The sequence below is a fragment of the Manacus candei genome, unplaced genomic scaffold (genome assembly GCF_025592945.1).
Source record: "Manacus candei isolate 608988 ecotype Guabito, Panama unplaced genomic scaffold, ASM2559294v1 h1tg000064l, whole genome shotgun sequence".
NCBI classification, from domain to species: domain Eukaryota; kingdom Metazoa; phylum Chordata; class Aves; order Passeriformes; family Pipridae; genus Manacus; species Manacus candei.
The window spans coordinates 1979184-1991684 of NW_026138112.1; the positions used below are offsets into that span (position 1 = coordinate 1979184).

The 12501-nt window shown below is 45.5% G+C and overlaps 1 protein-coding gene across 9 annotated transcripts in view; it reads right to left on the reverse strand.

Moving 5' to 3' along the window:
* Positions 1 to 3835: 3835 nt before the first annotated feature.
* The window catches only part of CIT (citron rho-interacting serine/threonine kinase), an 81283-nt gene continuing 72617 nt past the window's right edge, over positions 3836 to 12501 (reverse strand). For 7 of the 9 annotated variants that reach the window (XM_051805385.1, XM_051805383.1, XM_051805380.1 and 4 more), the window contains 8 exons: positions 11613 to 11705; positions 9336 to 9444; positions 9081 to 9209; positions 8374 to 8454; positions 7691 to 7769; positions 7390 to 7578; positions 6249 to 6552; positions 3836 to 5790 (listed from right to left, as the gene is read on the reverse strand). In XM_051805385.1, the coding sequence (XP_051661345.1) occupies positions 5767 to 5790; positions 6249 to 6552; positions 7390 to 7578; positions 7691 to 7769; positions 8374 to 8454; positions 9081 to 9209; positions 9336 to 9444; positions 11613 to 11705 (1008 nt within the window). In that variant the 3' untranslated portion in view covers positions 3836 to 5766. The remainder of the gene's footprint in view (positions 5791 to 6248; positions 6553 to 7389; positions 7579 to 7690; positions 7770 to 8373; positions 8455 to 9080; positions 9210 to 9335; positions 9445 to 11612; positions 11706 to 12501) is intronic. The other 2 variants (XM_051805381.1, XM_051805379.1) reach the window with 1 other exon arrangement.

Here is a 12501-nt window from a genome sequence, read left to right on the forward strand (position 1 = left end):
GCTCAGTTAAAAAACCACCAGTTTAATTAGGCTGCAAAATGTGAGGGCAGCAGCAGATCAAAGAGCTTTAGCAGCAAGGCAGGCTCTGAGTCTGTCAGCCCAAAGTCTAGAAAGTTCAGGATTCTTGTGGAATCTGATTTGAGCATAACACTCAGCAAAAGCAAGCTTATTACTGCTTCCATAGCTCATCAAACACAATCATTTCAGTAGCAAGTTCCAAACTTGCGTGGCTGAAGTAAGTGTGAATATTGATGATCTGTTTTTGTAGCAGCCTTTTCTGGGCAAAATCAGCAACATAATCACCTACAAGCTCGTTATTATTTTACGGTAGACTGGGGTGCACGGTTTCTACTGTGAATAGCTCTGTAGTTTTTCTCTTCAGGAGAACTAAAATACTTTTCCCCTGTGGAATTTCTGGTAAAGACAATTGTTTTTAATGGCTGGATTTTTCTGTAAATCGTAAATGTGTCTTGGCAGTAACCTGCTTTTTGAAACCGGTTTCTCTTGCTGTCACTGATGAGGACTTCCTTAAGCTGGTGTAGGTAGCTGTAAGGAAATGGATGGACTCAGTTTAGGAATTAGTTCCTCAGTAAGAGCCTGAAGGTGACTGTAAGTGTCCTGTGTCCCAGTGGCCAAACTTGCCCCTCGGTGTCCGCAGTTGCAGCGTGTTGGCTGCAGCAGCACCGCAGCCCTCTGTGCCAGGGCTGGAGCTGGGCAATTTTTTATTCTGTTTCTGTTTTCTGAGTGATCAAAGTAATGCCAGGCTGCCTGTACTTGATAGTCACAGCCTGTTTTATCCCAAAACAAATGCAACATTAATGCAAACCTGCTGCCAGTGTGCCCCAGGCCCTGCTGGGCCCTTCCCTTGGCTTGTGTTGGTGCCTGGGGCACTGTGACTGTGCCAATGATAACCAGCCCCGTCCCACTGTGGGGAGAGCACCCTGCACTGATCTGTGAGGAGTCTGAGTGGGGCCAGAGCTGCAGCAGAGTGGACCAGCCACAGAGGGAGGCTGGTTTGCCATCCTGGGGTCTGTTCACCAGCCTTGTTGCAATATCTCCAGTAGCCGAGTTAGACCTGGGTCCAGTGCAATGGTTTTCTCTGAAAACTCTTTTCTTCATTCTGTGCTATGGATAGTATTTGGTATTCTGAACTCCAGAATTGCTTTTGTTTTCAGCCTCTTTAGAAACAAATAAAACATTTTCAAGAGAAGTGGGTGACTTGCTTTGTTATTACCCTTCCCATCTTTGGAAACCTTCCCTTCCATGAGTTGTTATTTTTTTATAACCTGTGATTGCCTGGTTGCAGTTTTATGGCTCAGTGGGTTGTGCAAGCTTTTCATTCAGAGATGCAGCTTGAAACACTTTCTCCACTTGCACTTAGTGAAGACACAGGTGTTGGTGTTTATTTGTGATGTAGGGGAACTTTTTCAGCTGTGTTCACAGAAAGTGGCTGTGAGAATGTATTGGCAGAGAGAAGTCCTGCAGGGAGGCCTCTTAAATGCTTTCAGTGCCTGCAGGGAAATGACAGCACAAGTTTCTTATTTGAGTGACCCTGAACTAATTTTTTTTTGCTAGAAGAAAAGCTTAGCAGTAGCTTAATAAGTTTGGGTTGGTTTTTCTTTTTTTTTTCCTAGTTACAAAAGAAATTTTTCACGTCAGTGACTAAAGGAGCTGAAACCTTGAGACATGGAGAACAGAAAGGCAGGTGAAAGCATGCACGACTGAAGCATTTAGGGATTCAGGCTCATTAGTTCTGGCTAAGCTTTATGGATTTTTTTTCCAATTCCATATATGCATGACTCACTCCAGGCTCTTATCAGTGCTGGTGTGTTGGAACCACAGCATGGAACCAATTATTTTATAAAAAGCTTGTTCCTTTTTCTTTTTTTAATTTTAATTTTTGCTTTGCAGCCTCTTGCCCTGTCTCAGCTGGCAGAGCACTGGGTACAGGGGCTGCAGCCACCATCAGCTTTTGCAGCCCCAAAAAAGCTGTAGGGGTAACTCAGAGCCCAGGGTGGGGGGCCCAGGCTGTGTGACCAGCTGCTGCCCCACAGGAATGATGATCCATCACCACTTCCACCCTTCCCTGCCCCTGGAATGAGCGAGCCCAGCTGCCCACAGGCCCCAGGGCCTCTCCACTCAGGGGCACCAGGTGATGGAGGTGAGATGTTCCCTGGTACCTGTGGCCTCAACTGACACTCCCAGCAGCCACACCCTTCCTCAGGTAAGCCACAGCCCCCCTCAGCCCCCCCATCCCTTTCTCTCCACCAGGAACATCTGAAGGAGAGCGAATGAAGGAAGAGGTAAAGGCTGCTTTTATTTTTGGTTTCTGCTGGGGGATGGGTTTTGGGGTCTTTTTATTGGTTTTTGATAGGTTGTTTTCTGTTTGATGGGTGAATGAATTAATCACTCTGTGTTCCCTTATTGCAATGGGATGAATCAATTCCCTCCAAAGGCAAAAGCTGGATCAAGAGTTGGATTTATTAGCTCACTTACATTCCCCACCCACAGCTCACAGTCTGTGCTGTTATGTTTATTCTTGGCTGTTGCTAGGAGAGCACATTTTTTAAGGTAGATGCAGAGACTTTTGTTACAGTCACTTTTGGGGACTCTGGAGTAAACCAGTACAGAAATAACAAGAGTTCCCTGCCCTCCCCGACCCCATGAATTTCAGCACAGCCTCTGGGGGTCCAGCTGACATGGATTTGTGCAGGGTTTTTGGGAATCAAAAGGCTCGATAAATAATAATTTTTTTTTACTCCACCAGTTTCTGGATTAGTTTAGTTTTGTTACAATTCGGATCATGCATCATAGGACTGCAACAATGAGCTTTAAATAAGTATTCTTTGTGCACAGTAAAAGAAATAAAGGAACATTGAACAAGTCAGCATTTCATCATATACATCATAGTAGGCACAATAGATAAATCAAGCAGCTCGGGGTTGATGTAGAGCATTTTTCATGGAGAATGTCATGTAGACCAAAACGTAAGAGGAGCCATTGGTAACCCACCCCCACAGCCTCCAACAAGCCCTTTGTCAGGGCTGAGGGGGTGGGTATGTGCACAGAACCAAAAACACTGAACAGTAGGAGGACAAATTAAGTTACTGTAGGCAGCAGTGTGAATATTAAAAACCTCTTCCTGTGAAAGAATACTTCAGACCCTGTAAAAACTGGTTCAGTTAAAAATAGATGTTATTTACATTTAAGTCTGATCTAGCAAGTTTTCCCAGCAGGTGTAAGTTGAGCTGTACAGTAACTCTGCAGGTTGTACTCAATCTGACTGGATTTGTGAATGGTCTTTTTTTTTTAAAGTTGCAGCTATTAGGCCTTAAAGCACCAGCATGTTACAGCAGTGGGATGAGGAACTGTCTCTGTCCACTTTGCTACCAGGACGGTGCTGGGATAAATCCCAAACCTGACATTAGATCACACTACTGTTAATTAAGATGTTTTTTTCCAGCTCAAGATGCATGGGGTCATTTAGCAGGGCAAGACTCTTTTCCCAGATACTCACACATATTTTACCTCTACCCCTCTCACTGGTGAAGCACACAAGGACAGGATTTAGCTGTAGGTGTTTGCAGCTGACTGCTGCTCCAGGAAAGGACTTGGATAAATCCACCTGTTGTAGTTCATGTGAACATGCTTGGGGTTGGTGAAGCCACTTACAACTACTTGTTCAGGGAATGATGAGTATTAAATGCTAAATATTGCCAGGGTTAGGTCTCAGGTCAGCTGTGACACCCGTGGATTCCCCAGCCCCGGGGCTGGGAGGGGGCAGGATGGGCAGGGGGACTCCAGGGAGAAGGAAGCCGTCATTTCACCATGCCAGTCAAGATAGTTATTTGTTTTATTTGGTTATTGTTCAACAACAAAGTTCAATACTTTCCAGGTGGAGCTTTGAACTGGCCCTCTGGTTCCCTCCCTTGTCAATAATAAAAAGGTAATGAAGAAAAATCCTGTACTTTTAGAGACCTAAAACCTCATTTATGCTAACAAGCTTCAATTGCAATTTAATGTTACAATATTTCTTCATGGGAGCGAGGAGGACTGAGCTGAGGGCCCTCCAGTGTCTGAAGATGGCTGTCCACAACCACCAGTAAAACAAAAAGCTAGTGTTGAAAAACGCACAGTTTACAATAAAAAAGTAGAAACCAATTCAATTCCCTTTTGTTACGAATATAAAGATTCTTGTAAATATGTACAGTCCTTTGAGCTATTTCTATAGCAGGAAGCATTTCACGAACAAGACACAAGATATACACTTTCAGGACTCAACAAGCCCATTTCTGAGGTCTTGAAGATCTTCCATGAGATGCAAAGATTTTAAAGACTGATCTCTGTGACCTTTCAAAATATTCAGACCAGGAGACAAAAACTTTCAGCAAGTTTCCTGCCAAATCATCTGATTGAAAATAACCCAACAGACAAGAGAACTGAATACAATATCCATGAAACTCGCCAAAGGACACTGACAAGGCATTGGAATTTTGATGGGTTTCTAGAACAGGTTAGCACAGGCTTGCAAGGGACTAGCAGAAGTTTTAAGTGTGGTGCCAAGGGAAGATTGGATGCAGTTTTGCTCTTCCCAGTTGTAAAGAACAGGGTTGTTCACTTAGGATGTTGCTATTGCAGAGGGAATGGCCAAAAACCTGCTTTGAAAATCATTTGCTCTCTGCTTCATGTTCACAGCAAAAGAGAATAGGAAGCAATAAAAGGCTCGAGGTCGGACAGGCGGCAGCGAAGGTGTGTCAGCACCTGCCAGAGCTGCTCCCTGTGGGTGTCCTGTGCCACCACACCGCATCTCATTGTAGGACAAGCTACAGCTCACGGGAGGAGCCAGCCCGGGCTGCTCCCTCTGGGAGCTGAGGCTGGCAGGACTCATTGCTGAAGGGACCGTGTCCAGTGCTGAGAGGAGAACACAGGTGTGACTGTAACTCTTGTCATAGAATAAGGCTTGTTAACTCTTCGTTGCCAAATTTCCAGAGTAACGGTTATTTTGCAGCGTAATCTAAAGGTTTCGGTTAATTTACAAGTGAGGTACAATACACTACTCAGCAAAGCAACCTAAAAGGAGAGAGCAGCCAGTGATGGTGCAGCAGCATGCAGTGAACTGTCATGCAGAAGACCTGGATAAAGTCTTACAACCCAGTAGCTTATAGGTAATGCACTTTGTCTCAGGGCCGGGCAGGGGGGTCGGTTAAAGCAGAGATCTTCCCTCCCCATCAGAGCTGCTCTAGAGCAATTTTAGTGAGAACAAAATAACTTTCAGAAGTGGCAGGTGAACAGACTAATCAGAAGTAATTTTTTCTCATGTTCTGTGGAGAACATCCAACCACAGCTCCTATTGAAAGACTCACTCACCTTGGCCCTTCTGTTTCCAGGCCATCAGGGGCTCCCAGCACGTCTCAGAACTGTGCCCAACTCTCTGGTAAGGGGTGCTAACCACAGTAACGACCTGGGGCGGGACATTAGTCCCATTTCCTTGATGATCTACTAGGGACTAAAGTGGATACAAAAAGTTCATGAACTGCTTGAAAGAGTAACAGTAGTACAAAGTGCAAAAACGGGAGTGCAGGAAAGTGCAGAGAAATCAACTGAGCTGCGAAGGATCTTCAGAAGCGCCACGGCTCCCGCTGCGGAGCGAGCTTTGGCCCAGCAATGCTGTTTGGGAACTGGGCAGCAGACAGATGGAGTGCATATACTCAGTATATTTCCTTTTTTTCCTGCAGGTCAAGATGAGTAACTTTGTCTAGCTGAGACTTACACTGAAGACTGGTCCCAGACCTGGCAGGGAAATAAAACCACAGTTACAAGTCACAGATGTTTCTCTCCCAGGCATGAGGTGCCAGCAGCAGAACATCACCTGCTGCTCCCACGGAGCCAGGACACAGTCCTGCCTCCTGCCAGGGGGCATCATCCGAAAACACTGACAGGCAGGCACTGTCAGCACCACTGAGCACAGCAGGCCCAGACCTTAACCCCCTTCAAATCCTCTATCACTTGATTTCTGATAGTCAATTCACCTGTTCTAGAGTCAAGCAGCATTTGCGGTCACAGAACTAGCCCAGGGAAGATGGTCACAGAGCCAGAGAGTGACACCATGTGGGCTCTGTTCTAACTAAATTTGAGGAGCAGAGGGGTGAGATTTGATTTGCTCTTGTACTTCACAGTCCCACCAGCCCTTCTGCAGTACATACAAGCCTTGTCCTGAGAACAGAGAAGTCTCCAGGCTTCTGACTTACCTTATTGACTTGAGCAAGAGGAGTTCTGGCACCACTCACAGGCATCCTGCCTCGGCTGCTGTCCTCGAACAGTCGTCCCGGGGAGCGCTCCCTGCGGGTGCTCAGCAGCCGCCCTGGGGATTTCTCCCTCTCCAGAGGTCTCCCAGGGGACTTGTCCCTCCGCAGCTCCGTCCTGCCCTCGCGGTACCGGTGGGGTGTGCTTGGCTCCCGAGGGTGGCTGGGACCTTCCGGGGGGCCCGGGCTGGAGGCGACGCGCTTGGTGATGTGCTCGTTGTAGGTGGGGGGGCCTCTCTTGTTGGGGCTGCTGTCATTCAAAAACAAGGGATGGGAACAGCTGAGTGACAAAAACCTCTCGTTATGTTTTCTTTTGGCAAAAGTGTAACTTTCCCCCATAACACGCCCAGCAGCGCTCAGGTGAAAAGCCTCAGCATCAGCCCTCAGGTGCAGAGACACTTTGGTAGCTGAGTATCCATCATGAGCCACACGGGTCAAGTGCCTCTAAGGAATTGCTGATGTAAGTCAGGTGTGTGGAACAGGCCAGAAAACGACATCTTTTTGTGCACTTCAGCCATACACTTCTTATATAAAAACGCACTGAAGTTTGATATATGCATTTTCACACTCAGAATTTTCTGGGATGTTCAGGCCAGGTTGGGATAAGCTACAAGCCTCGATTTCTCTGTCTCCTGTGCGGAGGGGCACTACCAGCCCCAGTATTTATTCACCTGTGTGAAGTATCACTGTTGTGCTGTATCATATCACAACTTCCCAACACTGTCTGCCTGAGGCAGACTCATTATTTGACAGGAAGGGGCTCTTGCTTTAGAGCTTGTTACAGCCAACCCATGTCTAGTGTCATATCAACAGCATCTGAGGTCACCAAGCTTCAAAGTCAGAGCTTTATCACAACATCAAAGTAAACCAGCAGATCACAAAGCATTTGTGGAGATTATCCCCATCTTCCTAGAGAGATGAAGTTTTTTCCCTTCTGGGTTTTAAAACATCAGTGACTCTCCTCCAGCATTACAGTAACAGGCTATCACCAGCCTCCTTCTCTAAGAACAGAACAAGGGAATCTGTTCCACCACATCAGGGGTGAGGTTTACTCGTGAGGGACTGTAACACCCCGATGTCACCGTACCTGCGCGTGGCAGAGGAGCCTCTGTGGTGCTGCTGCTGCTCGTTGTTGGTCTCCTTCACCAGATTGCCCTTACAGCAGATCACCCTTAACTTGTCCTGGTAGGAGGAGGCCAAGTAGATCGCTCCTGAGGAGATGGCAGGCCCGAGGTACCGTGGGTTTGGTATCTCCAAGTGGGCTCGTGCAGGAGTTCTGGGTAAAATTGCAGGAAAAGTCTTTACAATGGCAATGGTTGCCTTTTCCTGGCAAGTCCATATATTCTGCACCACAGGCTGTTCAAAGGGGTGAAAAGAGAACAACTTACCCTAGAGAAGCTCGTGCCTGAATCTCGATCACTTCAAGGGAATTGAAGTGGGTCACGAACAGATAGGGCTCCCTGTAGGCTGCAGGAGCAGCACAAAGATGGGAAAAAACACAAAATAAATTCTCTATTAAAAACTTCTAAATCACATCAGTGAGTACAAGAGAGCCTGACAGCCCTCTGGGAAAACTGAGGAATACATTTTCTGTAATAAGACACAGACACTATCACTAAGGGGGGAGATGCGAGCTCAAAGAATTGTTGCTTTGAAACTGTGTCTCAAGGACTTTACTAACCAAAGTATCATGAAAAAGACATTAAAAACAGACTATTAACTGAAGAAAATCCCATTAGGCAGCACGAAAAGGCTGAGGGAACCACAATGCCATCATATATTCTTGACTATTTCAGAAACTTGCAAGCATCATCAGAAATTGCACTAGCCAGTTCAGTCAGTGTCAGACTAGGAAAATTAAGGAAATGTAACTTTGGTTTAGTTTCCTTTAAATTGCTTATACTTCAGAAGGTTTTGCCATCTGGATGAGCTTAAATCGTGGGGAAATCTCCATAGTTTCTGATAGAATTGGGAAAGCGAGAAGGGAACAGAAGTGCTGAGTGCAGAGTACCCATCCCACGAGGAGGCTTCAATAATTCCATAATCCAAGTGACTGCCCCCCAACACCTACCAAAAGCCAAGGGCAAGCGGTTCCACTTCAGGTCGTCTGTCCTGCTGCGCCTTCCGTAGGAATCCACAAAGACACCAAACTCTGCCAAGAAAAGTCATGTCATGAGCATGTGCCTGAATTTTATTCCCTTTTTTTGAAGGGACAAAGGCAGTTACCCCAGGCTTTTTATCAGGGACAAGGTGCAGAGATTATCTTGCACATCCTGGAGTGTTGTGAATTACTCCAATTGACATGGAATTGGTGAGATGTAGGAGTACTGTCAGGCCAAAAGGTGCTGCAGTTCTGAGGCTCTCTGTACTCATTAAGGTAAGGTTATTATTCAATTTGCAGACTCCTACCATTAGTCACCCAGAATTACTGCTTTTGAAGACTTCCTGTGCATTGCCATGACGCTGTCCAAGAGGGCAACAAAAGCACTTACACAAAAAGAATAACACCCTCTCTTATTTCATCTGTCTGCACGGGAACCAGACAAAGCTCAGGTCTGAGAACCCCTGAACATTTATCAGGATAATCAAAGACTTGTTTGCACTTAACTCCACTGGCTGCAGTCCTTCCTTCAGGCACAGTCTACGTGCAGCAACTGATCCACAGCAGGAAGAACTTTTAAGCCAGAAACAGGCTGCCCAAAATTCAGCAGCACTTCTGCATCTCACGTGCCAGAGAACAGGTGTAGTGCAACACTTGCACAGCCATCCACCACCTACCATGGAAACACAGCAGATACTCCTCCCTTTGCCCCGCTGGGTTCACTTGGATGATGCTGACTGGAAAACTGTTGGTGGAAGCAGCAAACACAGCAGAGGCCAAAGTGTGGTCATTTTTATCAAGGAACTCTACAAAGAGAATGGAGAAAAACACCTTGATTGACACCAATGTCTTTTTCCTGAGCTGTTTTAGAGCAGCCCCACCAAAAGAATCTGTGGAGCCACTTGGAGCATTCCTGAGGAATTATCTCCTACCCTCCAGCGTGTACTGCTTCATCTCAATTTCATAGAACTTGTTGGTTCCAATGATGATGCTGTAAGTGGTCAAATGGATGCAGCTGCAAGGCTCCGAGGTTTCAATCTCCTGGAAAAGAGGACAGTATGGACAGATATTAGTTCCCTGTAGCAGTTTACAGATAATGCTTAGTCTGGAAGATTGTAAACTGCCACATATGTCTTTATAAAGAGAGAGATGGCAACGTCAAAGTCTCAAACACATATGGAAAAAAACCTCGTTAAAGGAATTGTTTTGTTGGAAGTGATACTTGCTTGAATACAGACTTGCATATCAGCTCAGCTCCAGGTGCTAAGCCAAATATTATCCTCTTCCTTTTGGAAGAATATGCTGTTCTGGAAGACACTTGTCTGCTCTGCAGCTCAGTTTTCTGGAGCAGTAGGGAGCAGCTCCCTGCTTACAGTAGGTGACAGCCATGCCAAGGACTGCCTGCCTGGACAGGGCTTGGAGATGACATAAGACCAGGACTGAGCAGTTGGGGCTGTAAGACAGGCTTGTCACTGGGAAGTTTATCTGTCAGAACTGCCCCAGCTGCAGTGTAGCTGTGCTGGAACAATCACTTCCTAGCCTAGAAGTCACCATGAATCAGGGCAGCTGCTGGAAAGGCAGACAAAATTGCCCAGACAACTGCAGCAGGACTGACCCCAGTCAAGTCCCAAACTCTTTCTAACCCATGGAGCAGAACTCTTGTCAGTAGGCATGTCCATGATCCTCCCAAGAGCATCCTGGCTGTTAACACTCCAGAGATCAGCTTGATGGTTCGTTAAGGAAGACAAACATAAACAACGTTCCTTCCTTCCTTCTGTGCACATTACACAGAGATGTTGTCCAAGACCTGCCTTGTGATTGCACAGCTAGGAGAGCTCTGCAGGTTAGCCTGACACAACACACAGATGCCCAGATCTTCTGAGGACAAGATTCCTTGCATAATTCCTAGCTTATCTGGAAATTTAGTTGGCAGAAAAGAAGAGCATATTCTGGGCTTGCTGCCATCTTGTTAGGATCTAAATTCAGTTGTCTGGATTAGTGGAGATAAGGAAAACTTGCCTTCTAAAACACGCCTTTGCATGTTCCCTTGTCAAAGGACAGGGCTGTACATCCTCAGTAAATCCTGCTGGCTGCTGCTCCATTGTGAGCAGGAGTTGGTATCAGCTACAATGCCTGTAGATGTTCCAGGTTTGCACTGTTTGTGCCAAGACATGTCTTTCCTCCTCAGGAGGCCAGATCTGCATGACTGTGCCCACTGCTTCCCTCCTGCAGTGCCCATGTAGCACTTGGTGGGAATAACAGCCTCAATCAGGCTGTGAATTGAACCAGTGCCTTCAAAGCCACCTGCAGATCCTCACAGGGATGTGTAGTTTGACTGGAACATCCCTTAATTTGTGAATTGGAGAGGACATGAGTTTCTGGGTGCCATAAGGCTGTTTAAACTCTTTGTTCTGAGGAGAGATCCCTATTATTTTGAGGCTTCCCTCTGGTTCTATATGAGCATATAAAATTTATTCCTGACATTCCATTGGAGTTGTGTTTGAGAAGAGCAGTGGGTCAGATGCTCTGTGATCTGCCTGCAGCTGGCTGAGGGGAGTTGCAGCAGTTCTGCTTTCCCTCCCTGCATGGCAGAGAGCAGCAGGACCTGTGCAGATTCCACACAGGGCTGGGGCTGCAGGTGGCTGGGGTTTTGTACAGAGGAGGGCACACACAGCCACGAGAGATCCACACCTTACAGCCTTGTTTCCTGCCAGGAGAAAGTACACATGTACCAGGATAAGTAGGGGAAAGAGCTGCCTATCCTGAGATGGAATAACACCAATATACCCTTCAATTTTCACTTGTGCAGTAGGACAAATTCAGACACCCATTGCTTCCACAGTTGCAAAGAAGAGTGAAGTAATTTGTTATGGATTTCTCCAAAGACAACAGAGGTGAGGATAATTAAGAGAGCTGGATAATTAAGAAAGCCTTTTTTGGGACCAAATAAGTGAGGGTACAATTACAGCTGAATCCAATATCTCAAGAAGTCACAGTTCTGTTCTGCATCTCTCCAAATATGCCAACTCTTATTAAAGGAAATTGCTGCCTACTCCACTTTGAGTCAGTGCACAGTGCAATTTGTTATCATTTTAGCTGGCAAACAAGTGTTCTCATGCATGCAAAAAGGTTCTAGATGTTTGTTTTAAACAAAGGTTTAGTGCACTCTGTGAATTACCTCAGCTGCTGCAGGGAGTTACTAAGCTCACCTTTCTGATACAGAACTTGCTCAAGCTCTCGTTGTATCTCAGAACCACCACTTTATTGGGCATGGCTGCACAGATACAAAGAGTGTTCTCAACCTGGAAGGAAGATAACAAGCACAGTTCAGGATGGTAATACAGAGTAAATTCTATTGCTGAGCAAGTGAAACGGATCCAAGTTACCTCTTGCCACAAAAAGAGCTGTGCAGAGATAAGCAAGTACAATTTTTTAAAAGGGTAATTATTGTGAATTCATGGAATAATGAAAAGCCTCTTCACATTCTCAAAAAAGAACGTGAATTTAAATGGCTTCTATGATCTCCTTTATACTTGGAAGAAGTTAATAAAAAATTAGGTTTTCCACAGGAAAGGGATTAACAAATTCAAATAGGTCAGGTCTACATTTCAATCCCTGAAACTGTTATCTTAAACATCACCTTGAAATGAATGGTGTTCAGTTTGTTACCAAAGTGCTCCATAGAAGTAGTTGTTAATGAGTATTTTTGTTATGGTTAAATGTTCCATTACTAAAACCAGTAATTTATGTAAATGTCAAGAATTAAAGTGATGCAAACACCTAAGGAAATCTGCTGGCCTGGGAACATGGCATTAAAGAACAAAAAGAGGATAGAATTCACTAATTATAAATCTCAAAATTACAGTCAGTGGTGAGGAGGCAGTTGTACTATGCTCTGCTGGATTTCTTTTATCTAGCAGTTTAGGCTACACCACCATGGCATCCTGGCTAAATTTATCCATATTAGTAGCAGATTCCCCATTCTGTCTCCAGCTCAGCCTCTCTTCAGCCCATACACTCTTCTCATTTGAAGAAAAATATTTAAAACAAGAATATAGACCTTGGGTGTGTTGCCAGTGGAATAAAGATGCTGATTTT